General features: G+C 39.4%; 1 protein-coding gene across 3 annotated transcripts in view; it reads right to left on the reverse strand.

Moving 5' to 3' along the window:
* TTC39B (tetratricopeptide repeat domain 39B) overlaps window positions 1–25,515 on the reverse strand; it is a 153,981-nt gene that overhangs the window by 81,349 nt on the left and 47,117 nt on the right. The window contains exon 2 of one of the 3 annotated variants that reach the window (XM_060409504.1): window positions 24,548–24,582. The exons of 1 other annotated variant lie outside the window; for it this stretch is intronic. In XM_060409504.1, the coding sequence (XP_060265487.1) occupies window positions 24,548–24,582 (35 nt within the window). Of the gene's footprint in view, window positions 1–3,152; window positions 3,444–24,547; window positions 24,583–25,515 lie in introns of those variants that run through there. One more of the 3 variants, XM_027964562.3, reaches the window with a different exon arrangement.

Consider the following 25,515-nt stretch of genomic DNA (forward strand, 5'->3'; position numbering starts at 1 on the left):
ATGTATGCAGTTAAACTTGTTTTTCTCTTCTCTTCCTAATCTGTCTTTTGTCCATTTAATTTATAGGCCCCAAGTATCCCCAAGGGGATAAAGGAGAAGTTTCCTTTCTTGCAATGGTCTCTCATATCTTAGGGACTTGGGCATAATAAATCCTGCTGCTATACCTATTGCCACCAGTATCTAGCCACATCAGCCTCAATTCAGACATCGCCCTCCTCCAGAAAGCTCCCTGAACTCCTGCCATCGCCCAGACTTGAGTCAGTTGTCCCTCATCTTTACTCCCACAGAACACTGACCTTCTCCATACTATAAAATTTATCCCATTACATCCCAATAACAGAGCTCCTTGTCTGTATCCCCCAATAAACTGTAAGTGCCTAAATGAATATTAATAAGTCAAAACATCTGTCTTATTTATTTACTTAAGTCCTGACTAGCTCACTCTCAAGTAATAACCCTCTGACAGAATAGGGAGACCTCTGAATCCAGGCTGCCAGGGATTCTTCTTCAGAGTCAAGGCCAGCCAAACCCTTAACAGGTTCAGGTTCTTACTGTTTTTATTTTTTGTTTTGTCAAGTTGGCTGGTTGGTTCGTGTCTGCTGTTTGCTCTTGATTCTGGTTTTGATTTCTTAGTATATGTCTTCCAAGACACTATAATGGAATGAATCGTGGCTACGAAATCTAGCTACTGGCCCCATTTTAACTACGATATGATCTCTATCTTTGCTCCCCCATCTGTAAGCTGAGGGGATAGTCTAAAAGTGGCTCCTGAACCTCACTGCTCACAGTCCTGAGGGATGCCTGTAATAAACACTGTTCTCTGTCTAGCACAGGGAACTCTACTCAGGGCTCGGTGGTGACCTAAATCAGAAGGAAATCCAAAAACGAGGGGCTGTAGGTAGACATATAGCTGATTCACTTTGTTGTACAGCAGAAACTAAAACCGCATCGTAAAGCAACTAGACTCCAATAAAAAATAAATAAAAGTAAAAATAAACACTGTTCTCCCTCTAGAGCTCAGGTAACTCTGATGAGCAGCCAGGTTTGGGGACCATTGGAAGGGGCAGAGATTTGAAATCAAGTCACATCTGGGACCGAGTTCTAATTCCTCCACTCACTTCCTGTGTGACCTTTAGCAAATTACTTAACCTCATCTCCATTTACTTGCATGTCAGAGCACAGATAGTAAGTAGTTTACGGGACTGAAGGGAAGGAAGATTAAGGTACAAAAGAAGAGTACCAGCTCGTGGCTGGCCCACTACAGATGCTCAGTAAATGGTAATGACACCCCTCCACGCCTCCTGTGTATTCTCAAGGCATCCAATCATTTCTCTGTCATGGCCTCTAAGTTTCCAGAGAGCAAGGCACCTCTGTTTTATTCTCCACCCCATCCCCAGTGCCCAACACAGTGCCTTATTATTCAATAAATATTTATTCAATTAGTGAATCAGTAACATAGTAGAATACACTAACATAACTAATTTCCCTCCCTTTCTCAATAGACTAAACTGTGAGCACCTCCAAAGCTGGAACTATTCCTTGTTTACTGATCTAAAACTCAGTACTTAATATAGTGCCTATTACATGCTTATTGAACTAATTATTTTCAAAGTCTCTTTCTAGGTCAAGTGTACCAAGGATCTGTGGCTCCAGAAGATCTGAGACAGAATTAGTTGCAAGTGTTTGTATGTCTTTTATATATTTGGCTGCAAAGTACCAATACTTCTACTGTTGAAAAATTAGCACACATATAATGAAATAATTATGCACTTTCTGAAGGTTCCCCTCACCTGCTACCAGTATCTGCTCAATGAGGGCAGATATAATACCTTGTTCAGCATCTTGTCCCCAGAGCCTAATAAGAGCTTTGTGACAAATGTAAACATTTGTTGAATGAATGAATATAAGTTCTTTGCCAGTCTAGGTAAGGCAGGATTTCCTATTTTTAGGACTCTTCCCTCACTGAACTCAAAGTTGCTGCATTTAGGAATGACGAAATGTTCAAAAATAAGAACAGCAGATGTTTCATCTCTGGGTGGTAGAGAATTTCTTTTTTAAAATCGTTGATTTATTTTACACTGCAGAAAATCAACCAAAATACCAGCACCCAAAAAACTCACATAATAAATCACCTTAAGTCAAATATATTCTGCATCTACAAAGACAACTATTACCAGTTGGTATTTTAAAGTATTATGACTGTTGAGCTCTGAACTTAACTTTGAGAAATCACTAGCTAATGTGATTTTAAGATAAAAGAATGAGATCCGAAACCAAATGATATGAATCAGATCACTAAAATAATAAGACTTTCATGTAACAAAGATTAATCAAGAACATATGGGGGTTATTATGAAAATCAAAATTTTACCTCTGTCTTTACAAAAGGGTCAAAATTGATTCAATAAAAATTCAGCAAGGATACAGTTCTAGTCTCCAGTGAATTCCAAAGAGGGAAAGTGGGACACAATGACTAAGGACAGATGTTTAGATTAAAGGGTCTGCGTCACCAGAAAAAAATGGCACCGATTCAAATGCACAATTAGAAAAGGGTGGTCAGGCAAAGGTCACTTCGGGGTAACTCCCATTTACTGTGATCTGCTACAAAGAGACTGAGGGAACCCCACACAGCACGGAGAGAGGTGAGGTCTACGACTATCTCCCGAGGCTATTCTGCCAGCATGCCACAGTACTTAATTTTTCTTTAAGATTTAAATCTCCCTAACAAAACAGAAACGCACCACGAAGCCAGCAAAGGACATAGACAAACACAACGAATACAAAGTGAGCCGTCATCATCTTTCCATTGTTCCGCAGCCTCACGCACACCTTGCAAGAGCAGTAAACCAGCCATAGCATCCTTCTCAGCAGCCAGATTCGCTATTTTCCCCCATTTCAGCACTCACTCTCAGGAACTTCAGAAAAAAAGACACAGGGGGTCCAGGCCGGCGAACAGGGGGAGCCCTGGCAGGCTTGAGACGAAGGCTTTAATGAAGACAACATCAACTAACGAAAACTGCTAGTCTCTGGTGAAATTTCACTCAGATTTTTTTTAATCGGCATAGCTTTCCTTAAATTAAATCCCCACAGATCCAAAGAGAATGCTGCAATCATACCCCCCAGGAACAGCTAAATAAATGCAACATACTCACAGGTTTAGAGCGGCTGTAACTTTGAAGAAATGAATATAGAAGCTTTTTCCTCTCTCCTACCAGATTTTTTTTTAAAGCCAATGGAAAGAAGAGACAGTTCTCAATTTAAAAGGCAAAAAAATCCTCAAATTCTGATTTATGTCTTGGTCTCCTGTGAGACTCTCAATTAATAAGCGTGAGAAAAGAAGTTGCCTGGCTGCTGACAGCATCCCCGAGCTTCCCAGGGCAGAATTTAAGACATGTCAGTTAAAAGTGGCAGCTACACTCACTGCCGAAAGCTGACGCTCCTGCAGGAAAGGATGCCGGGAGATTTTTTTTTTCCCCAATCTCTGCTGCAGCCTAATTCTAATCCATCACTATTTAATTATCCTAGAGAAACAAGCAAGAAAAATACAAATGGCCTGGATTTATAAAATCTACAAGGTCTTTTAGTGATTTTTCACCTAATCCAGGGATTCACTGCTATCTAAAGAGGGTCAGCTGAAGAATAAAATGAGTTACCTCTCTTGTTTTAAGGAAAACGTAAAGGCAGGCTGATACACCCATGTTAGACTTGGGTTTAATATCCTATTGACTATTTGAAAACACTAAATAAGGGAAAGTCAAGTTCTCTTAAGTTTTTAGTCTGATGAATTAAATGTGCAAAAGTTAAATTAGTGAAGTGAATGAAATATACATATGACCTAACAGTCACTCCAATATAGATGGGAGCTGCACTTTAAAATCAATATTAGATAAAGAATATTCGAACTGGTTTTGTTGAAACTAAAATAAATAAATAAAAATAAAGTAAGCTTAGAGATGGTCAGTGACTTGGCAACTTGTCTTGCCTGATGGGTACTCACACATACTAGAACTGGACTGTTTCAATCTGATTATAAAAGTCTCAGGTAAAGTGTTTTGATATTTTCTGACTGTAAAATAAACTCCTTACAGAGAACTGGAAACAAAGAAGGAAATTAAAACCAGCAGTAATCTCGAACTAGAGATAGCCAATACTTTACTTCTAGTCTTCTTTCTCCATTTCTTTCTCTCTCTTTTTTTATTAATATTGTTTTACAGTTTGTATACTACCTTTTTCACAGAGCATTATGTTACGATTATTTACCTATCAATGTGACTCATTTCTGAAAGTGCTCAAGAAAGCTGACATACGCAGTGACGGACAGTCAACATGTATTTATGTGCCTATTATAGGCTGAGCATGGAAGAGAGAGGATGAAACAGAGCATGTGTGGTCCCTACTCCCTTGAAACTCTCAACCCAGCAAGGAAGCCATATATTCATCAAATAGTCACAAATATGATAGGTACTATACTTCAGAGGAGACCTACAGGACTCTTTAGAAATATGTAAGAGACCTGGTCTTGCAAAGCTAAGGATTTCTCAAGGAAGGGCAAGCCCAGATGCAAAATCATCAGTAAAGTGTAAAGTAAAGTGTATTTCCAATCTTTTATCTAATATTCTTTTCTTATTGTATAAAAAGAAACTTTGAGTCCAACTATATTCTTGTGAATAATGTATAATATACAAGAGAATAACTGATAATGACTTTGAGAAATTACAAAAGGTACACCATCCTGCCTCCCTAAAAATGGTGAGTTCCCACGTTTCTAAGAAATCTTCACCCACCTACTGTACAGCACAGGAAACTATATTCAATAGCTTGTAATAACCCACAATGGAAAAGAATCTAAAAAAGAAGATAGATGTGTATCAGTTCAGTTCAGCTCAGTCGCTCAGTTGTGTCTGACTCTTTGCGACCCCGTGAATCGCAGCACTCCAGGCCTCCCTGTCCATGACCATCTCCCGGAGTTCACTCAGACTCACGTCCGTCGAGTCCGTGATGCCATCCAGCCATCTCATCCTCTGTCGTCCCCTTCTCCTCCTGCCCCCAATCCCTCCCAGCATCAGAGTCTTTTCCAATGAGTCAACTCTTCACATGAGGTGGCCAAAGTATTGGCGTTTCAGCTTTAGCATCAGTCCTTCCAATGAACACCCAGGACTGATATCCTTTAGAACGGACTGGTTGGATCTCCTTGCAGCCCAAGGGACTCTCAAGAGTCTTCTCCAACACCACAGTTCAAAAGCATCAATTCCATATTAGTTCAGTTCAGTTCAGTTGCTCAGTCGTATCCGACTCTTTGCGACCTCGTGAATCGCAGCACACCAGGCCTCCCTGTCCATGACCAACTCCCGGAGTTCACTCAGACTCGAGTCAATCAAGTCCGTGATGCCATCCAGCCATCTCATCCTCGGTCGTCCCCTTCTCCTCCTGCCCCCAATCCCTCCCAGCATCAGAGTCTTTTCCAGTGAGTCAACTCTTTGCATGAGGTGGCCAAAGTACTGGAGTTTCAGCTTTAGCATCATTCCCTCCAAAGAAATCCCAGGGCTCATCTGCTTCAGAATGGACTGGCTGGATCTCCTTACAGTCCAAGGGACTCTCAAGAGTCTTTTCCAACACCATAGTTCAAAAGCATCAATTCTTCGGCACTCAGCTTTCTTCACAGTCCAACTCTCACATCCATACATGACCACAGGAAAAACCATTGCCTTGACCAGATGGACCTTTGTTGGCAAAGTAATGTCTCTGCTTTTGAATATCCTATCTAGGTTGGTCATAACTTTTCTTCCAAGGAGTAAGCGTCTTTTAATTTCAAGGCTGCAGTCACCATCTGCAGTGGTTTTGGAGCCCCCCAAAATAAAGTCTGACACTGTTTCCACTGTTTCCCCATCTATTTCCCATCAAGTGATGGGACCAGATGCCATGATCTTTGTTTTCTGAATGTTGAGCTTTAAGCCAACTTTTTCACTCTCCACTTTCACTTTCATCAAGAGGCTTTTTAGTTCCTCTTCACTTTCTGCCATAAGGGTGGTGTCATCTGCATATCTGAGGTTATTGATATTTCTCCTGGCAATCTTGATTCCAGCTTGTGCTTCTTCCAGCTTAGCGTTTCTCATGATGTTAAATAAGTTATATAAGTTAAATAAGCAGGGTGACAATATACAGCCTTGACATACTCCTTTTCCTATTTGAAACCAGTCTGTTGTTCCATGTCTAACTGTTGCTTCCTGACCTGCATATAGGTTTCTCAAGAGGCAGGTCAGTTGGTCTGGTATTCCCATCTCTTTCAGAATACATGTATGTAAAACTGAATAATTTTGCTGTACATCTGACACATTGTAAATCAACTATATATCAATTAAAAATTAAAATTAAAAAAGAAAAGAAATCTTCAAGCTAAAATTAACTCAGCCATGTTCTGAATCTCATAAAGGCTAAAAGATTACCTTGAGAATACTGGAAATAATTTGACATGGATTTTTTTTTAATTTAACGATATTGATGTAATCTAACAGAAAAAAAAAACACCACCAAATATCCAAATAATTTGTGAAAATTCTCCACATGATCAAGGTCAACATCAACAGTGAACAGTGATAAATCATTCTGACTGAATATGATGTGATGAAAATGGTATTTTATATCTGTGGTCTTCCTCCCCAAATTCATAACTCCAGTCTTACCATGAGAAAAACACCAGACAAATTTCAATATAAGGACATCCTACAAAGTATCTGCCTCGAATTCCTCAAAAGCATCAAGGTCATCAAAAAGAAGACACAGTCTGAGAAACTGACATAACCAATTAGGTAAAAACTTAGTAAATCTGAAAAAAGTATGGACTTTTGTTAGTGATGATGTATTAATGTTGGTTAATTAATAGCAATAAATTATGACACTAATGTAAGATGTTAATAATAGGGAAAACTGGGTATACAGTAGATGGGAACTCTCAACTTTTCTGTAAATCTAAAACTGTTCTAAAAAATAAATCCTATTTTTTAAAAGTCCCTTTCCCAAAATGAAAGTAACTCTATTTTTTTCTGATCATTAATAAAACATATCCCATAAAAATATTTTGACAGTGCAAAAAGGTCATAAAGGGGATATTTTGAAATTATAAGTACTCTGTAATTCCACCACGCAGAGATAACAAATCGCAAACACAATATGTATGTATGTATGTGTGTGTATATATATGCATATGTGTGTATATTTATATATACATATATATTCCACTATTTTTAGCCGTGGTTAGGCTGACTAGTAGTGAATGTAGTGGAAGTCGCTCAGTCGATGTCCAACTCTTGCAACCCCATGGACTGTAGCCCACAAGGTTCCTCTGTCCATGGGATTCTCCAGGCAAGAATATTGGAGTGGGTTGCCATTTCACCCCAGAATTACCAAGTTTCAATCCATGGAATCTATGAATGTTACCTTAAACGAGCAAAGAGATTCATCATAAAATGGGGAGATTATCCTAGATTATTTGGTTTGGTTCCTAAATACAATCACAGGTATTCTTATAACAGGGAAATAGAAAGGCATTTTACACAAAAGGCACAAGGTGATGTGACCATGGAGACAGTGATTTGAAAAGACGATGCTGCTGGCTTTGAAGTTGGAAGAAGGGGCCGTGAGCCCAGGAATGCAACAAATCCAGCAGCCTTACTGACCTACATCTCTTCTCTTTGGTTTTGTTTTCTCCAATTTTTCCATCAAAGCATTCACTTTCCTGAACTTTTTTTTTTTGTATAAAGTCTTTTTTAAAAAATAACAATGCATGTTTATTTCTTTTTTTTTTAATTAACTTATTTTGATTCATGTCAGTGTATGGCAAAAACCACTACAATATTGTAAAGTAATTAAACTCTGTTTCTTTATGTTGAAGGTTTTTTCCAGCTAATTCTCTTTTAACTGAATATGAGGATTTGGTCAAAACGGTCAAAACTGTCATGTTTTTTCCTGCTGGTGTCAAGCTTAAAAAATAATTTCCAACCCAAAGAACATAGAATGATTTACCCTCATTTGCTTTTACTACTTAAACAATAAAATCTCCAATTTATTTTCTTTGTTATTAAGAACCCATGCAAAGCCATAAATCCTCCAACCACTGTCCCTCCACCCATTCTCCCCTGGACCAGCATCAACATTGAGACTTGGCTGGAATCCAAGTGTTGAAGCGGGGAGACTGGAGACTTCCCAGAGACCCCCACCTGTTAGGGGAAGCACACTGCCTGAAACCACCCACCATGGCCAGGCACCACAGTAACCACGTGCAGGAGTTATTTTACCACAGGCGGTCCCGGTAAGGAACTAACCAGCCACCATCAACTGGGAGAGGTTGGGAAAAGTCAAAAGGAAACACCATGTGTCCTACCATCTCCCAGAATTATTCTTGCTGGAATCCATCTGGGCTGAGCAATGTGTGAGCCACCAGGTAGGACCCTGAGTCAGAATAACTGGCCAAAAACAACGCAGAAACTAATCCTATCACCATAAAAGCTGAGACTGTGAGCCAAGTGGCAGAGCAATCCTCCTAGGTTCCCTTACCCTCCCGTTCTTCACCTGGGCACCCCTTTCCAGTAAAATCTCTTGCTTTGTCAGCGTATGTATCTCCTCGGACAATTCATTTCCAGCTGTTAGACAAGTGCTCCCTTTTGGGTCCTGGAAAGGGTTCCCCTTCCTGCACCCACGCTCCCTTTGCAAAGTCTCTCCCCACGGACTAAATCAATGCCTGTTAAAGAAAAAGAGCTCAACAAACATTTGTTAAACCACGCAAAGGAGGATACTCACCCTGTCCCCAGTCTGATGAGGTGGGTCTCAGGACAGGGAAATGGTCAAGGATCACAGTCAGTCATGTCTCAAAAATTTCACAAAGTCTTTTCTGTTTTTCTCTGAATTTTTTTAAACATTTTATATCTTAAAGCAGTCATCCTAAGACTGCTACGAAAATAGCTATAGCAAAGTTTCTTGCACTTTGTAAGGAATTGTGGTTTTAGAAAATGTTCCCTATATGACATTGTACATTAAGTAATTGGTATAAAAATTATATTACATTTGGTTTATTCTTTGCAGTTTTACAAAATGCTTTCAAACAAATTATTTCATGAGTGAAAAATACATATGAAAAATAATATTTTTACTTATACTGAATTATCTAAAAAGGCATCCTTATATTATTTTAGTAAGTTCTACTGAGAATAGAGGCTCCATCCATGGAGCTGAACGATAAAATACTACCAGACAATGAGAATGCTATTTCAAAATACATATGCTTTAAGTAGGCAATCACAGAATTAACTTCCTGGTATCAACTACCATAGCATTATTTTAATCAAAGCAAACAACATATTGTTGGGAAAATTTCTTTTAAATTGGGGCCAGAAATTTTTAATGACAAAGAATCTCTTAAATCAGTAGGGAGATCTGACAGACAGAAGTTTATACACACACACTTTTTTTTTAACTGCATAAAAGCTAAGTCAAGGTGCCTTGACTGTGAAAATTTCACAGGAAATTTTCTTTACTGACAAAATAAATAGAAATTAAAAGCTTGTAACTGCATTGCCAGAGGGGAGACAAAAGCTATGCCTATACCCCTAAAAATGCTATTTTACCAGAACTACATGGAGCTTTAACACATTTTGAGATCATTCTCTGCTTATAGGTGATTTTAAAAAAAATACTCCTTGCTGGCTTGAATACTTTCACTCTGCACAATAAAAATAAAACAGATAACATGGAAATTACTTTATATGAAAATAAAAATCACACGTAAATCCCCAAATACCTCTTCAGTGTTAAGTAATTCCAGAGGCCTTTAGATTTGTTAGTGGCTAAATCTTCAGACTGTTTATCAAATGTGTATGATACACAATCCTGAACCACTCATGATTTACAAATGTGCTTAACGCAAACATCACTCCATCTCTGAGGAGTTCTAGATACAATGGTCTACAAACATGATGGCACAAAAGGGAGGGTAGGAAGAAGAGGAAAGAGGGAGAACCAGGGACACTGATGAATTTTCAAAACATAAACCGTGGAGGAATTTGACACATACAAAAGGCAAAGCTCCCTGCTTTTACAGTGTGTTATTACTTATTTTAGGTTGCTATTTTTACCAAGATGGATAAACATATCAGAAAACAGGGCAGATAAAAAATAACAGAAAGTGAACAAAGGCAGTGAAGCTCACTATATCTCCCTAGGAGTCTGACAGCTCATTTCCATAAACTTCAGATGGAAATGCAGTCACCCCAGAGTTGAGAAACTGCAACGGAGTCGCTGACAATCCTGTATAGTGCTCACTACGCCCAAACTACTGGACATTACCTAATCATGCATGGATGGGTTGATTAACACAACCAGCTGTAATCATCATTAAAATGAAGGAAGAAAAAAAACACATCCTAAAAGATCCTTTAACTCATTCTCCTTTTGAACAATCACAGCAATATTATTGTGCCCGATACTTCCTAAGTTCTCAAAAAATGATGGCTAGACGTTTTTAAACGCATTGCAAATCCTTGCAGTTTACTTTGAATATTCATCTATGGTTTTTGATTAGTACATTAATTCAACAAACTTTTTTTCAAACTTATTAATTTGACAAATATATATTGAGTTTCTGCTATAGACCAAGCATTGTGCTTGGGTACAGGATGTACCATGATGGAACTTAAAGAGTTCAGAGAAACAGGTGGTCAGAAAACAAGTGAAAAAAAAAAAGCTACAAAATATGAGAAATAGAGTGGGAGGAACAAACAGGTTGCCAGGACAGAGGAATGAAGGAGGAGTAACCTACTCAGGTGGAGTCATTAGGCACAGTGGGAGGACAGAGCATCTGAGAGCTGAGGATGACCAGGAAGAAACTGGGAGGAGTGGCAGCAAGTTGCTCTGGTCAGAGACGTCAGAGATACAAATCTAGGGCAGCAAAGATCTAGCTTGAAAGAGGCTTCCGGCTCAAGGCAGACAATGAGGGTGCAAGTTGACCAAGTGGAGGCAGCGTGTGGGGACCTGACCTTGATCTCAAGCCTTGTGGGCTACGGTAGACTGAGAATCTTCACCCTAAGAGACAAGCAAACTCACGCCCAGATTCTAAGCAGAAAAATGACATCATTCAATTGAATTTCTAAAAGGATCACTCTGTCCTGATTCAAACGAACCTGCTGTTAATAAATTATGAGACACTGGGGATATTGGAACACTGACAGGATATTTGATGAATGTCGTTCATTTATTTTAGGTATGACAACAGCCTTGCGATTTTTTTTAAAAAGACCTATCTTTTATATGCATACTAAAATACAGATACAACAATGCCATAAAAGGCTTATAGATTAGATAATAGTTCTGTTTCAGTGCAATTTCCTGACCTTGATACCTGAATGGTAATTAAGTAAGAGTACATCTTTGTTTTCAGGAAGTGCATACTGAAATATTTAGAGGTAGATCACAGATGAGATAAGATTGGCCTTGAGTTAACAACTGTTGAAGGTAAGTGGTGAGTACATAAGAGCTCAGTTGACCATCCTCCCTATTTTTTACATATGTTTGAAATTTGCTGTATTAAAATTTTAAATCAGGAAACGTTGGCTGCTACATGGAGAATGAATGGGATACAGTTGGGAGGGTGTAAGACCAGAGAACAAAGGAAACAAGAAAACACATGGTGGGGGGCGGGGCTCTTTAAGTAACCCAGGCAAACCCGACAGTACCTCAAACTGTAACAGAGGAAAGAGAGAGAGAAGGTGAACAGATGGGAAATAAATGTGGGAGGTAGAAATCATCAGACCTGGTAGAAGGAAGTTAAAGAAAAGGGAAGGAATCGAAGCTGTCCGCCAGGCATCTGCTCTGAGCAAGTGAGTGGAGACATTTACAAAGATGGAGAAGACAGGGGGGGGAAAAGGTTTCTGAGGGATGAGGGAGGTGGCTGTCAAGAGTTCAGTTTGGAACACATAAATTAAGTGAAGTGAAGTGAAGTCGCTCAGTCGGGTCCCACTCTTTGTGACCCCGTGGACTGTAGCCTACCAGGCTCCTCCGTCAATGGGATTCTCCAGGCAAGAATAGTGGAGCGGGTTGCCATTTCCTTCATTCCCGACCCAGGGATAGAACCCAGGTCTCCCACATTGCAGGCAGACGCTTTAACCTCTGAGCTACCAGGGAAGCCCTAAATTAAGGTGTTTGTGAAATATCCAAGTGAGTGATCAAATAGGCAAGGATGGGGCCTATTTCCCATTCCAACTAATAAGATAGTGCCAGACAGAGGAGTAGTCACGTCCAGAAGGTCACTGATGGAGGAGGTAAGGAAGTCAGTACTGGGAACAGGGCTTCTCTGACTTGCAGACGTATCTTGGGTGTCTACCTGGGGTTGAATGATAGAGGCTCCTGAGCCTGCAAAAGGGCAATCACAAGGACAAAGGCCCTGTTCATAAGGGATCACAGGCCATTTTCCATTCATTTTGCCACCAACACTGCCAAGTCTCCTACCTCTTCCCTGGGCCTCCTTGGTAAGATGAGACAACTAGCCCAAAGGATCACTAAGATTCCCTTTAAGCTAGGAAATCCTGTCACTCCTCCTTAGAGTGAAAAGGAGTATTCATACTGGATTGAACAAAAAGTTCATGGGCTTTTCCATAACAGACACAAAAGCCCAAACAAACTTTTTGGCCAACCCAATAGAATATACAAGCCTTAGCTTAAAATATGGACAAAAACTCCGTCCCCTAGTAGCCTTATACAAAGAACTTCCTGTTTTGGAAGGTCCCACTACAAAAGCAAGCCACTAAAGAAGCCCTAATCGTACAAAAGAAAATACACAGAGAAGCAATTCAGTGCAGGAAAAAGACACCTGGGGATATTGCACACTCTGGGCTTTTTAGTGAAATTTATTTCCATTTTCTATATTCCATTGACTTATAACACATGATTTATGACCTGCTTGAAGGTGTTTGGGCCACACTGGTATCCAATATTCAGACTACAAACGAGCTTGTGACTGAAATTCTGAGAGTGTTGAAAAGATAAACACAGGCTTCCCATGAAGTCCATCAGCTCTACTCCTAGGCATGTGTACCAGAGAACTGCAAACAGGTGTCCAAACAACAAACTGGATACAGTTGTGCAGAGCAGCATTATTCATAACAGCCAAAAACTGGAAACAACCCGAATGTTTATCAACTTATGAATGGACAGACAAAATGTGGTATATCCACACAGTTGAGTATTATTCAGCCATAAAAGAGAATGAATGAAGTACTGATACCTGCTACAACATAGATAAACTTCAAACTTTAAGACACAAAGGAACAAATAGTGAATGATCCTATTTTTATGCAATATCTATAGAGACAAATCTATAAGCAGAAATTAGATTAGTGGTTGCCTAGGAGTGGGAGTAAGAAAGGCAAAGACTCTAAAGGGGCACAGGGTTTCTTTTCTGGATGATGATTTTTTTTTTAATTTAATTGTAATGATGGTTGTACATAGTTCTACAAATATAATAAACTTCAATGAACTGTAAATATAAAAGATTTTATGGGATATAAATTTATAATGCAATAGAGCTATTTTTAAAAGTTCCAGGGCACAGAATCTCAAGAGAATTATTTTCCCCTCCTTACCTAGTACCAAGATTGAACTACACATATTTTCTTACTGTGTCTTCTTATATAACAATTTTATTTTTCCCTTCTCTTATGCAAGGTCACCTATAAAATTCTCCACTGTTTTTTCCTTCCTTAGTGGTATATACAATGTCAACGGCATTTTAGATCCAATAAAATAATTAAAGAACAACCTTGGTTAAGAAAAATCAGGTGAAGTGTGGGTAGGGAGGCCCCTCCAAACCTAAGCAACACTTGGATTATCTAGACAGGGAAGTTGGGTCAAAGAAAAGATCACAGAAAAATGAAAATAAATCTAACTCGGCCTGAAGTTATACTAGTTATAATTTAACCACTATGAAGAAAATATTAACTAAATGTTTTCCAACTATCATTCACCAAACTTCAACCTTTAATAACCTTAAAACAGACCAACATATTGCATCATTATTACCTGATCTAAACTGATGGAGCCCACCAGGTTGCCTTAAAAGCTTTATCTCATTCTAATTTACAATTTGTGATTCTAAAGAGAAGGTGTGTAGAAGAAGGAAGTCCCTGAGACATGCTAGGCTACAAAATATTTTTATTTCTATTGTAACCATTTTAGCACCTGGCTAAAAACATCTGCCTCTTTCAAATTCTAGAGGTAAGAGCAAATTCACCATAGCTGCTGCACGTGAACACATACATCCCACCGCACTCACACTGCCTCCAGACTCAAAACACCTACAAATTCCTATATAAGGATAAAGTCAAAATTTTAACAAAGTGCTATAGAATATAAGAGAACACTGCTGAAAACATGTTAAACTTGCATCTGTTCCAACAGTCTTGGCACACAAATTTGATGTCTCTCTAACTTCTCTAAACTATCTAAGAAAATCTTGATTTTCTAGTACCCAACCAGTTCCTCCAATTAATTAGATTTTGGGGCCACTGCCAACTGTAGGTTACATAAGAAAGAGGTTAAACACTCCCAAGTCACTTGAGTCCAAGTGGTTAGTCTACTCTCCTCACTCCATGGAGGCCAGGATCCTGGGTGACCCAAATCTGCTTATGTCCACAGGGCCCCAGGTAACCCTTGTAGCACTCAAAACTCAAAACCAATGCAAGTCGCTCCAACCTTCCAATCGGAAAACAGCTCTCTTTGGAACCCCTGGAACATTTTACTTACTCTTCACATGTCATATTGAGGCAGGAGGTAGACAGAACCTCCCCACCCCTGCCCAGAGTGAGCAACTGGAGTTCATTCCCTGTGGACAGGAACTCGAAAATATCAATATTTTTGTATATTCTTGATATTCAATGTCAATTCTCGAATGCAGGACAGAAGGCTGGGTTTACCCAGATAAGAGATAAGAGGCCACATATTTCTTATTCTCAAAGTCAAGGAGACCTAGAAAGCTCCTTGGAGGCCAAACAGAGAGTGATGCCAAGGCCACCCATAGGCCTCTTCGCTGGAATCCATCTTGACTGAGAGATGCATGCGCACATGGGAGGATCCTGAGATATACCAGATATGAACTCAGAACAAGGCAAAGCAAAATGACTGGCCAAAGAAAAGCTGGAAGAAATGCCCCATAAAAGTGATTCAAACTACCACGAGGACATGGCTCTCTCTGTCTGCCCGTGTGTCTATCCACACATACTGTAGTCTTTCCTCCTAATAAACACTTTACTTGTTTCACTCCTTTCCATCTTTGTGAGAATTCTTTTTACACAAAGCCAAAGGGCCAGAGCCTTGTCTGCCATAAGCTGACTTCAATCTGGCCAGAAACAGAAACCCTGCTTCAAGCCACTACAGGCTGAGGCCACTCAAAATCAATATCACAGTTAATTTATGAACAGACTTTACTTACACCCACCACTACATTGTCAGATACAGTAGTAGTCCTGGGCATGAAGAATACCCAGTCTTCAGGGCACCAAGAAGCATACACCAGCATGGAATTGTTAAATCAAGAAGCCAGAGGCTATGGCAGAGCTAACCTTCTAGCAAAATTCTATTGACCATTACATGGGACTAAAGTTCGGCTCCTCCCTAAGAGATGACCTCCTATGCAAATAAGTCAGAAACTTCATAAGCAATTTTAATCTTCAGAAAGGACATGTTCAATGTGCCACTGCTTAATTTTTTAATATATATAATTTCCCTTCCAGTTCTAAATGTTAGAGATGTTTGTACGATCTACCAGCTATCAAATCTAACAACTTTCCAAAATAGCACGGTTGTTATTACAATTGTTACCACAAAGATCCAGAACTAGGAAAGACTACATCTGTGGTAGTGAATTAACTAAGCAGAAAAGGAGAGTAGGAGATAAGTTTTCTTTAGTGGAAACACTTGAAGCCCCTCCTCATCTGTTCACTTGCACCTTTTCATTACAAATTCAGAAGAAAATATTCACAGGAAGAAATTAATCACCAGGTTGGCAAGAGGACCACACTCTCCTACAGCAAGGCTGAAGCATTGCTATCTGCATATAAAACCAAAATATGTAGTTTGATCAGCATAAGGAAAAAGAGCTCTACCAAGTTTAGCAGCTAACAGATCACAAAAGAAATGTCATGGCATATAAACTGAAGAGGGAATCAGAGATAAGTGTTGGAAAACCCGGAAACTAGGACAAAATAACAGTTCACAGAAAAACCAGTTAAGAATTTTTTACAATTAACATATACTTGTAATCACAGAGAAAACATACAGAATAGGTTAAAAGAAAAATATAGAAAAACAGATTTCTTCAGCAATATTTCCAATTTCGGAAAGGGTCAATAACTCAGGAGAGATGGTACAGGAACATCACACTCTATGTTATGGAATACAGAGAAACATCCAAGAGAGCTCTCCCTGTAAATAAAGCATGCGTGTGCTCAGTCCCTCAGTCTCCTGCGTCGCCTATGTCTTCTGCAGTGGCAGGCGGACTCTGTAACACTGAGCTACCTGGGAATCCGAAGTGAAAGTTAAAGTGTTACTCACTCGGTCGTGTCCAGCTCTTTGCAAAGCCCTGGACTGTAGCCCGCCAGATTCTTCTGTCCACGGGATTCTCCAGGCAAGAATACTGGATTGGGTTGCCATTCCCTCTTCCAGGGGATCTTCCCGACTCTGACTTGTGTATCCTTCCCTGGTGGCTCAGATGGTAAACCGTCTGTCTACAATGTGAGAGACCTGGGTTCGATCCCTGGGTTGGGAAGATATCCTGGAAAAGGAAATGGCAACTCACTCCAGTACTCATGCCTTGAAAATCCCATGGACGGAGGAGCTTGGTGCAGGCTACTATCCATGGGGTTGCAAAGAGTTGGGCACGACTTCACCTTCCAGGGGATCTTCCCGACTCAGGGATTGAGTTCCAGGCAAATTCTTTACAGTCTGAGCTACCAGGGAAGCCCAAAGTACAACCTACTGACTTTCAAATGTTATCTGGAAACATTTTTAGTCATTTTGAAATTTTCTTACATATATGACACAAGTTTCTATCCTCTTAAATAGAATATGCTAGATATAATATAAGTTTTTCCAGTGTCTCAGAGACAGCATTATTAACATGACTTTCTCAGTGGAGATTGACAGTGACCAGGGTCGGGGAGCAGTAAAGTGCTGATATTTACTGAGAGCCTACTATTTGTTTATACCCATTATAATATTTAAATTGAATTTCATTTTATCTCCTCAATAAATCTGTGAGCACCTGAAGAAACTGAGACTCAGTGAAACTGTCCCAACAGGTCCCCCAGGTAGTAAATGAAGCTGACACTGGTAATCAAGTTCATTGTCAAGTCCAAGGGGTTGACTCTCCAGAAAGGTACATCTCAGCGTGTGTACCTGAGCAATGTAAAACCACACTGCTGTGCTTTGGAGTCCTATGACTGTACATCATATTTACTTTCTTCTTTCTCTGCCATTTTTTGCTACTATCAACAAATAACTATATCTGTTATATATAGTAATAGTATATTACTATCAATAAATATAAAACCACCTTCTCACCATACCTCCTAGAACTCCAGCAAAATTATACGAAAAAGCATAAGTCTATTAACATTCATTGTAAACAGACTCCAGATGGAAGTCTCTCCTATAAGGGCAAGATTTTTAGAGCATGGGCATGAAGATCTACTTTGGCTACCCTTTTTGGAATGGGACTCTACTTCAAATAGGGAAGGTTCTCTATTAGGCGAAATGTTACTATTATGTGTTGTTACACCAAGGTGAGAGAAGTGCATACCAAGGACATTTTGGCAACACCAAAAAGGAAACACAAAACCGTTTAAGGAACAGTCTAAGGTGTCACCAGTAATAATGCACATCCGAAACCTGAAAGAACAAGGCAAGTTCTAGAACGGATAAGCCTTTGGGTTTGCTAAACTGAACAAGACTGGCTGACAGGGAAGTTAAATTTGGAAGTAAAAAAAAATACTGGTATGGCAGAGAATGAATACATGTATATATTATGGCTGTGTCTCTTCCCTGTTCACCTGAAACTATTACATTGTTAAATGGCTACACCCCAATACAAAACTACAACAACAGCAAAAAATGCTGGCAACAGCTGAAGACAGGCTGAAAGAGGCAATGAATGGAAAAGAAAATGTTAGATAATCAGAAAGTGAGGTAGCATTTAAAAAGGATTGTTTTCAAGATGAGAGGGAAAAACATAATATATGGTTGACAGATAAAAGAAGCTAAGACATACAAATTTTCCAAGAATTTCACATTTTCAGAGTTCACCGTGGGTTTCTGATAGTCACGAATCAAAAACATCTCTGTCACAGGAGTCATTTTTGGAGGCTATTCTCCTGAGAACCAGTCATACTAATATTGAAACATCTAAAGCAGATGGAATAGTTTTGTGCAAACACAAAGACACATAGATCAAAGGACCAAAACAGAAAGCGCCCGGAAACAGAGAGTTATTAGTTTAATGAGCTTATTATTTGATAGAGGAGGCATCATACATATTCTTTTACTCACAGACTTAGCAAACAGTGTTGGAATAATGTGCTGGCAACGTAGGGGTTGGCATGAGATAGGGATCTAAATTAACTTCAGTTGGGTTAAGTTCAGGGTTTTCTTTTTTTTAGTTCAGCTAAAATTTTCTGCCTGCTGGGTGTATTTCTGAAAAGGGGAGTTGAAGTCACCAATGATGGTAATGAAATCATCTATTTCTCCTTGTATAATAATTCTATTTTTGCTTCATGTAGTTTGATGCTCTGTTGCTAGGTATCTACACATTAAGAACTGTTATGCCTTCTTGGGAGACTGGCCTCTCTATCATTAGCTAATGCCTTTCTTTATTCCTGATAACTTTCCTTACTTTAAAGTCTGCTCTGTCCAAAATTAGTACAGCTGCTCCTACTTTCTGATGATTACTGTTAGCATGGTACATTGTTTCTCAATTTACTGTTATTCTATATATGTCTTTTATTTAAAATGGGTTTTGTTGTAAACAACATATAGTTGGACCATACTTTTTGATCTACTCTAATGTCTTTTAATTGGTAAATTGAGACCACCGACATTCAAAGTGATTATTGATAAAGCTGGATTAGCATCTACCATGTTCATCACTATTTTTATTTCTTGCCCTCACTTTTTGTTCCTATTCTTGTCTTCCACTCTTTTTCTGCCTTATATTGTTTTGATTGAACATTTCATATGCTCCATTTTCTCTCCTTTCTTAGCACATCAGCTTTACTTCTTTTTTTCCTTTTTTTTTTTTTTGGTGGTTGCCCTAGAGTTTGCGATACACATTTATATCTAATCTAAGTCTACATTCAAAAATACTGTACCACTTCACAGGCAGTGTGAGTACCTTATAATAACAAGACAATACTATCCTCCTTCCCATTCCTTGTATCACTGTTGTCATTCATCTCACTTAGATGTGAGCATACGCAAGCATATATATATATATATATCTTTTGTGTGTATATATATATATAAACATAAGTATATATAACCAAATACACTGTTGGTATTATTTTCAACAAACTGCTGTTAGATCAATTAAGAATATGAAAAACTGTTTTATTTCACTTTGACTTATTCCTTTTTTGATGTTCTTCTTTTCTTTATGTAGATCTGACGTTCTACATATTATTTTCCCTCTCTATATAGAACTTCTTTTCATGTTTCTCAGAAGGCAGATCTATGGGTAACAAGTTGCTTTAATTTTTGTTCTCCTGAGAAAGCTTTTATTTCTCCTTTACTTTTGAAGATAATTTCACAGAGTACAGAATTCTAGGTTGGTGGTTTTATTCTCTCAACACAAATATTTCACTCCACTTTCTTTCGCTTGCCTGGTTTCTGATGAGAAGTTAACTCTGCTCCCCTGGAGGTAAGGTGTGTTTTTTATTTTAGGAATTTATCTTTGCTACTCTGTAGTTTGCAGGTGATAGATCTATCAAAAGGTCATTTTTTGGTGTTGATCCTATTCAGTGTTCTCTCACCTTACTGGATTTACGGTTTGGTGTCTAACATTAATTGTGGAAATTATCAAACAGCATTGTTTCAAATATTCTTCTGCTCCTTTCTTTTCCTCCTAGTGTTCCCATACAACACCTACTGTACTTGTCCTACAGTCCTCGCATATTCTGTTCTGTTTTTAATCAGTCTGTTCTCTTTGCCTTTCAGTTTTTGAGGATTCTGTTCAGGATTATATTGCTCTGGCCTCTAGCTCAGAGATTCTTTTCTCAGCCATGTCCAGTCTAATAAGTCCATCAAAGGCAGCTTTCATTTCTGTTAGAGTGTTTTGATCTCTAGCATTTCTTTCTGGTTCTTGCTTATGACTTTCATCTTTCTGTTTACACTGCCTATCTGTTCCTGCAGGCAAGCTCTCTAATTCACCCACAGAGCCCACAGCATATTCACCATAGTAGTTTGAAACCCCCACATCCCTGCTATGTCTGGTTTAGATGTTTACTCTGCCTCTTCAAACTGTGTTTTTTGCCTATTGGTCTGCCTTGTAATCTTTCTTGGTGGTTACATATGATGTACATAAAAGGAACTGCTGTAAATCAGCCTGCAGTCACATGGTGGTGAGGGGCTGGGGAGGGGAAACACCCTACACTCCTATGATTAGGTCACAGTCCTTACGGGAGCCTGTGCCTCTGTACTGGGAACTTCTCAAGTGTTTCTCGGTTTTTCTTCTCATGCAGATGGGACAGGATGGTCAGAGTGGGCTGGAGTTCCCAGGTCAGTTAGACTCTGGTTAACTACTCTCCCTTGAGGGTAGGCCTTGTTAAGAATAGTCAACTCTGGTATATTTCAGAATGGTTCCTTTTCTCCTTACCCTGCAGAATGCCCAAAGGGATTTTTCTCCTCTGTTTACTGTGGGAATCTGGCAGAGCTTCTAGAGGCAAATCTCACGTTAGGAGGGGAGGGGACTTCACATGAAGGGTTCCCCTGTGGTTCTTAACTCCCAGAGTTGTCCACACTAAGCCTCCACCAATTCATCCATCACAGCTGAGGTCTTCCAGTCCTGGCTTTGGCTCTGTACACCACACTCCCTGTATTTGCCCTTCTGACCCTCTAGTATTGGGGGTAGCGATCTGCCCTGTATCCTCCCCTTTCCTTTGGCTCCAAAATAAATTGTGGATTTTTCAAGTCTGTTAAGCTCTTAACTTGTTGTTAGGACAGAGTGGTGACTTCAAGCTCTTTACATGCAAAACTGGAAACCAGAAGTCAAGTTCAGAAGGTTTTTGTTTCCCTATAATTTGATTTTTTAAAAACTAGTCAGTGTTAAAAATTGCTGGCAATGCCTTTCAAACCCAGAGGTAAAGCCGCTGCCAATTTAATGCAACCAGTGAAAATTCAAGGAAACACAAGTTTTAATGTGTATTGCCCATCTGTCACATCCATTACGTCAGCCTGACCTGTTTTCATCTCTGAGACCTGAACCCCTTTCTGATGTGTGTCCAGTGTTCCAGTTTCTCACTGGGAACAGCAAAGCCTCCACTGTGAATGCCAGTCACCAGCCCCATAGTCAGACCCTTTTCTACCGCCTGGATTTCAGTCTACCAGGCACCTCAAGCTCAGTTCCTGCCAATGCTCAGAGCAGAGCAGCAGCAGCAGAGCAGATAAGATTTCTGGATGGCAAATAATGCACTCACCTTAACAGTAATTTTTAAAATTACACACACCGATTATCTTCCAAAGAGTACAGCATGAAAAGGGAAGGGGAGGAAAAGTAACTTTACAGTGGCAAGACTTGACAAACACTATCTCCAGCCAAATGATTAAGTTTAGCCTCAACAGGAGTAAGCCAGGTTGATAACATGTACATTTGATATAGTGTGATGAGAATGATACTTTACATCTGTGGTCTACCTCCCCAAAATACATGAACTCAGTCTAATCATAAGAAAAAAAAAAAAAAAAACAGATAAATCTCAATTGAGAGCTATTCCACAAAACAAATGAGTAGTCTCAAAACTGACAAGGTCATCAAAACCAAGGGAAGTCTGAGAAATTGTCACAATCACGAGTAGGCTAAAGAGATAGGACAAATAATTATAATGTGGAGTCCTGAATGAGATCCCAGAACAGAAAAAGGATACTACCTAAAAACTAAAGACATCTGAACAAAGTACCAACTTTAGCCATAACAACACATCCATATTAGATTATTAATTGTGACAAATGTACCATTCTAATGTAAGAAATTAATCATAGAGAAAACCAGTGTGGGATGTATAGGACTTTCCAGACTATGCCCATAATAGTTCTGTAAATCTGAAACTATTGCACAGTAGCAAGGTTATTTTTTTAAAATCCTAATCACAATTAAGTTCTTTTTAATCACATATACATTCAGTGACAAACACTAAAAACTTTTGGACAATAAAAAATGTGCAACTCTAACATAAAAATAGCAATTAAGGGAAAGTATCTGTAGCAAACAGAACCAAAGATGAAGGTGTATATACATATGTAAGTTCATAAGTATATACGAGAAACAGTGAGAAAAAAGTTAAATAGGCAAGAGAAGACCAGAATTCATACATAAGGGAATGCAACAGACTAAACAATGATTATAAGAAAAAAAATTGGGAGTGGGAGGGGTATACCACATGGCTTGTGGGATCTCAGTTCCCCAAACAGGGATTAATTCCAGGACATGGTAGTGAAGGCCTGGAATCCTAATCATTAGGCCACGAGAGAACGCCCAGAAAAAAAATTTTTAACAAAACAGTTAGGTATCACTAAGAAAAGGCGATGGCACCCCACTCCAGTACTCTTGCCTGGAAAATCCCATGGATGGAGGAGGCTGGTGGGCTGCTGTCCATGGGGTCGCTGGGAGTCAGACACGACTGAGCGACTTCACTTTCACTTTTCACTTTCATGCATTGGAGAAGGAAATGGCAACCCACTCCAGTGTTCTTGCCTGGAGAATCCCAGGGACAGGGGAGCCTGTTGGGCTGCCATCTATGGGGTCACGCACGACTGAAGCAACTTAGCAGCAGCAGCAGCAAAGTAGCAAAGGGCTTCCCTGATGGCTCAAACGGTAAAGAACCTGCAATGCAAGAGACCCAGGTTCAATCCCTGGGTCAGGAAGTTCCTATGGAGAATGGCTTCCCACTCCAATATTATTGCCTTGAGAATTCCATGGACAGAGGATGCTGGTGGGCTACAGTCCACAGGGTCGCAAAGAGTTGGACACGACTGAGCGACTAACACTTTTCACTTTTTAAGCAGCAAAATGGTTTCAAATAATACCTAAGGATGATGATGCTACATATACATATTGTTCATAGCTAAAATAAGATAAAATTCAAAAGATAAAATTCTTTTGAAAGTGCTGTGGACTGAACTCAGTTCAGTCGCTCAACTGTGTCCACCTCTTTGTGACCCCATGGACTACAACACGTCAGGCCTCCCTGTCTATCACTAACTCCTGAAGCTTGCTGAAGCTCATGTCCATCGAGTCGGTGATGCCATTTAACCATCTCAGAATTGCATTCCCCCAAAATTCACATATTGAAGCCCTGATTCCCCAGTGTGATGGCATTTGGAGATGAGGCCTTTGGGAGATAATTAGATTTAGATCAGATCCTGAGAGTGGGGTCCTCGTGACCCTCTTCCCTTATAGGAAGAACCCCTAGAGACCTCCCTCTCTCTCTCTCTTTCTCTCTCTCTCTCTCTACCTGTGGAGACACAATAAGAAGGTGACCATCTGTAAACCAGGCAGAGAGCTCCCACCAGAACCAAACCACGCTAGCAACCTGATCTCTCACTTTCAGGCTCCAAAACTGTGAGAAAATTAATTTCTGTTGTTTAAGCTACCCAACCTATGTTATTTTGTTATGGCAGCCTGAGTTGACTAGTACAGAAAGGCAACTTGAGAAATATCACATAAAGAGCAATGAAAATAGTCATCCCTTTTATAGCCAATAATTCTACATTGGTGAAGTTAAACTTTCAGAGACAATTCAAAAATATAACAAAACTATACACATTAAAATATTCACCACTTAGTTTTACTAAATGTCGAAGAAAGGCGAAATGAATAAGTAAACTGTAGTGTTCCACTTGATCTAATATGACATCATATGAAAATTATATAGGCTTATAGGAAATGCTTATGATAAAACTAAGTACAAACCAAAAGCAAAAATCTACAATATGAGGCTAACCATGTAAAGAAATATGGGTAAGATATAAAAGGGTTAGCTATAAACAAAATTTAATTTGATGGAAAACAATTTTTATTTTAGTTTAAGGTTATAAGAAATCTGACTCAAAAAATGTATTTGACAGTAACTTTGGATAGATCCTTTCCTAAGCTTAATCACATCCTAAATGTTAAATTATAGAGAATTGAGTTTTTCCAACAATAGTCACTATACTCTAAAAAATGAGAATGAAATATATATTTTTAAAAAAGAAAACCATCAATTTTATCTACTACATACTTTTTTATTACGTTACTACTTACACAGAGAGGGTTTCCAAAGCATCTTCAAAGAGGTCCTGGGGGAACAAAAAACACAGTGAGTGTCTCAGGAATCAAGAACTTTAAATATAAAAGAGATTCGTGTGCGCGCGCGTGCACACGTGCCCAAGCGCATGTGCGCACGGCTCCCAGCAACAGAGTGGGAAGCCTGGGTGGGCTGCTGTAGAACTACTCCACTTAACGCTCACTAATGTAATTCCTTTCAGAGAAATCAAGCACATGAATGTAAGTGAGATTTAACTTAGATACTTTTTTTTTTTTAATAAGACTAGTAAAATACTCAGCTAGCAATCAAACTGGGCTAATCTGAAGAAACTGTGACTCCTCTAAAGGAGTCTTCAGTCTCATTCAACCCAGAAGCACAATGAAACAAACAGGACTTGCCCAATTCAGTCATGTCTTTCTCCCTGGCTGGCCACGTTAGCACCCCTGGGCCTTTGTGTCACATCCAGCTCCACTACCCACCCAGCAAGTCTCCCTGCCGCCAGACTGTTCTCTACAGCATAGAGGCCAGCCTTTTCTTTATGCTGCTGGCCTGCTCAAAAGTTGCATCAGGAGAAAAACACACACACACACACAACACACACACACATGCACACTCACATCTGCTTACAAATCCACACATGCACCCCACACTCATACACACTGACTCACACACTCACAAGCTCACCCGTAAACTCACAGACACACACACTTAGAAACACACATACACTCACACACAAACTTACACATACACAAAGTTCCCTCATAGCTGCAAAAATCAAATCCAAGCTCCTCCTCCAGTTATCTGGGACCCACTATAACCTAGTCGAATCTTCAAAGCCTCCTTTCCTCACATTCCTTCCACTATTTCCACAGCCACACACAGGACCATCCTGGCCTCCCTGCTCTCACACTTCACACCCGCCATTCAACTCTTCACATAACAGCTGAAGTTACTCTTATCTTTC

Source organism: Ovis aries, chromosome 2, assembly GCF_016772045.2.
Source record: "Ovis aries strain OAR_USU_Benz2616 breed Rambouillet chromosome 2, ARS-UI_Ramb_v3.0, whole genome shotgun sequence".
NCBI classification, from domain to species: domain Eukaryota; kingdom Metazoa; phylum Chordata; class Mammalia; order Artiodactyla; family Bovidae; genus Ovis; species Ovis aries.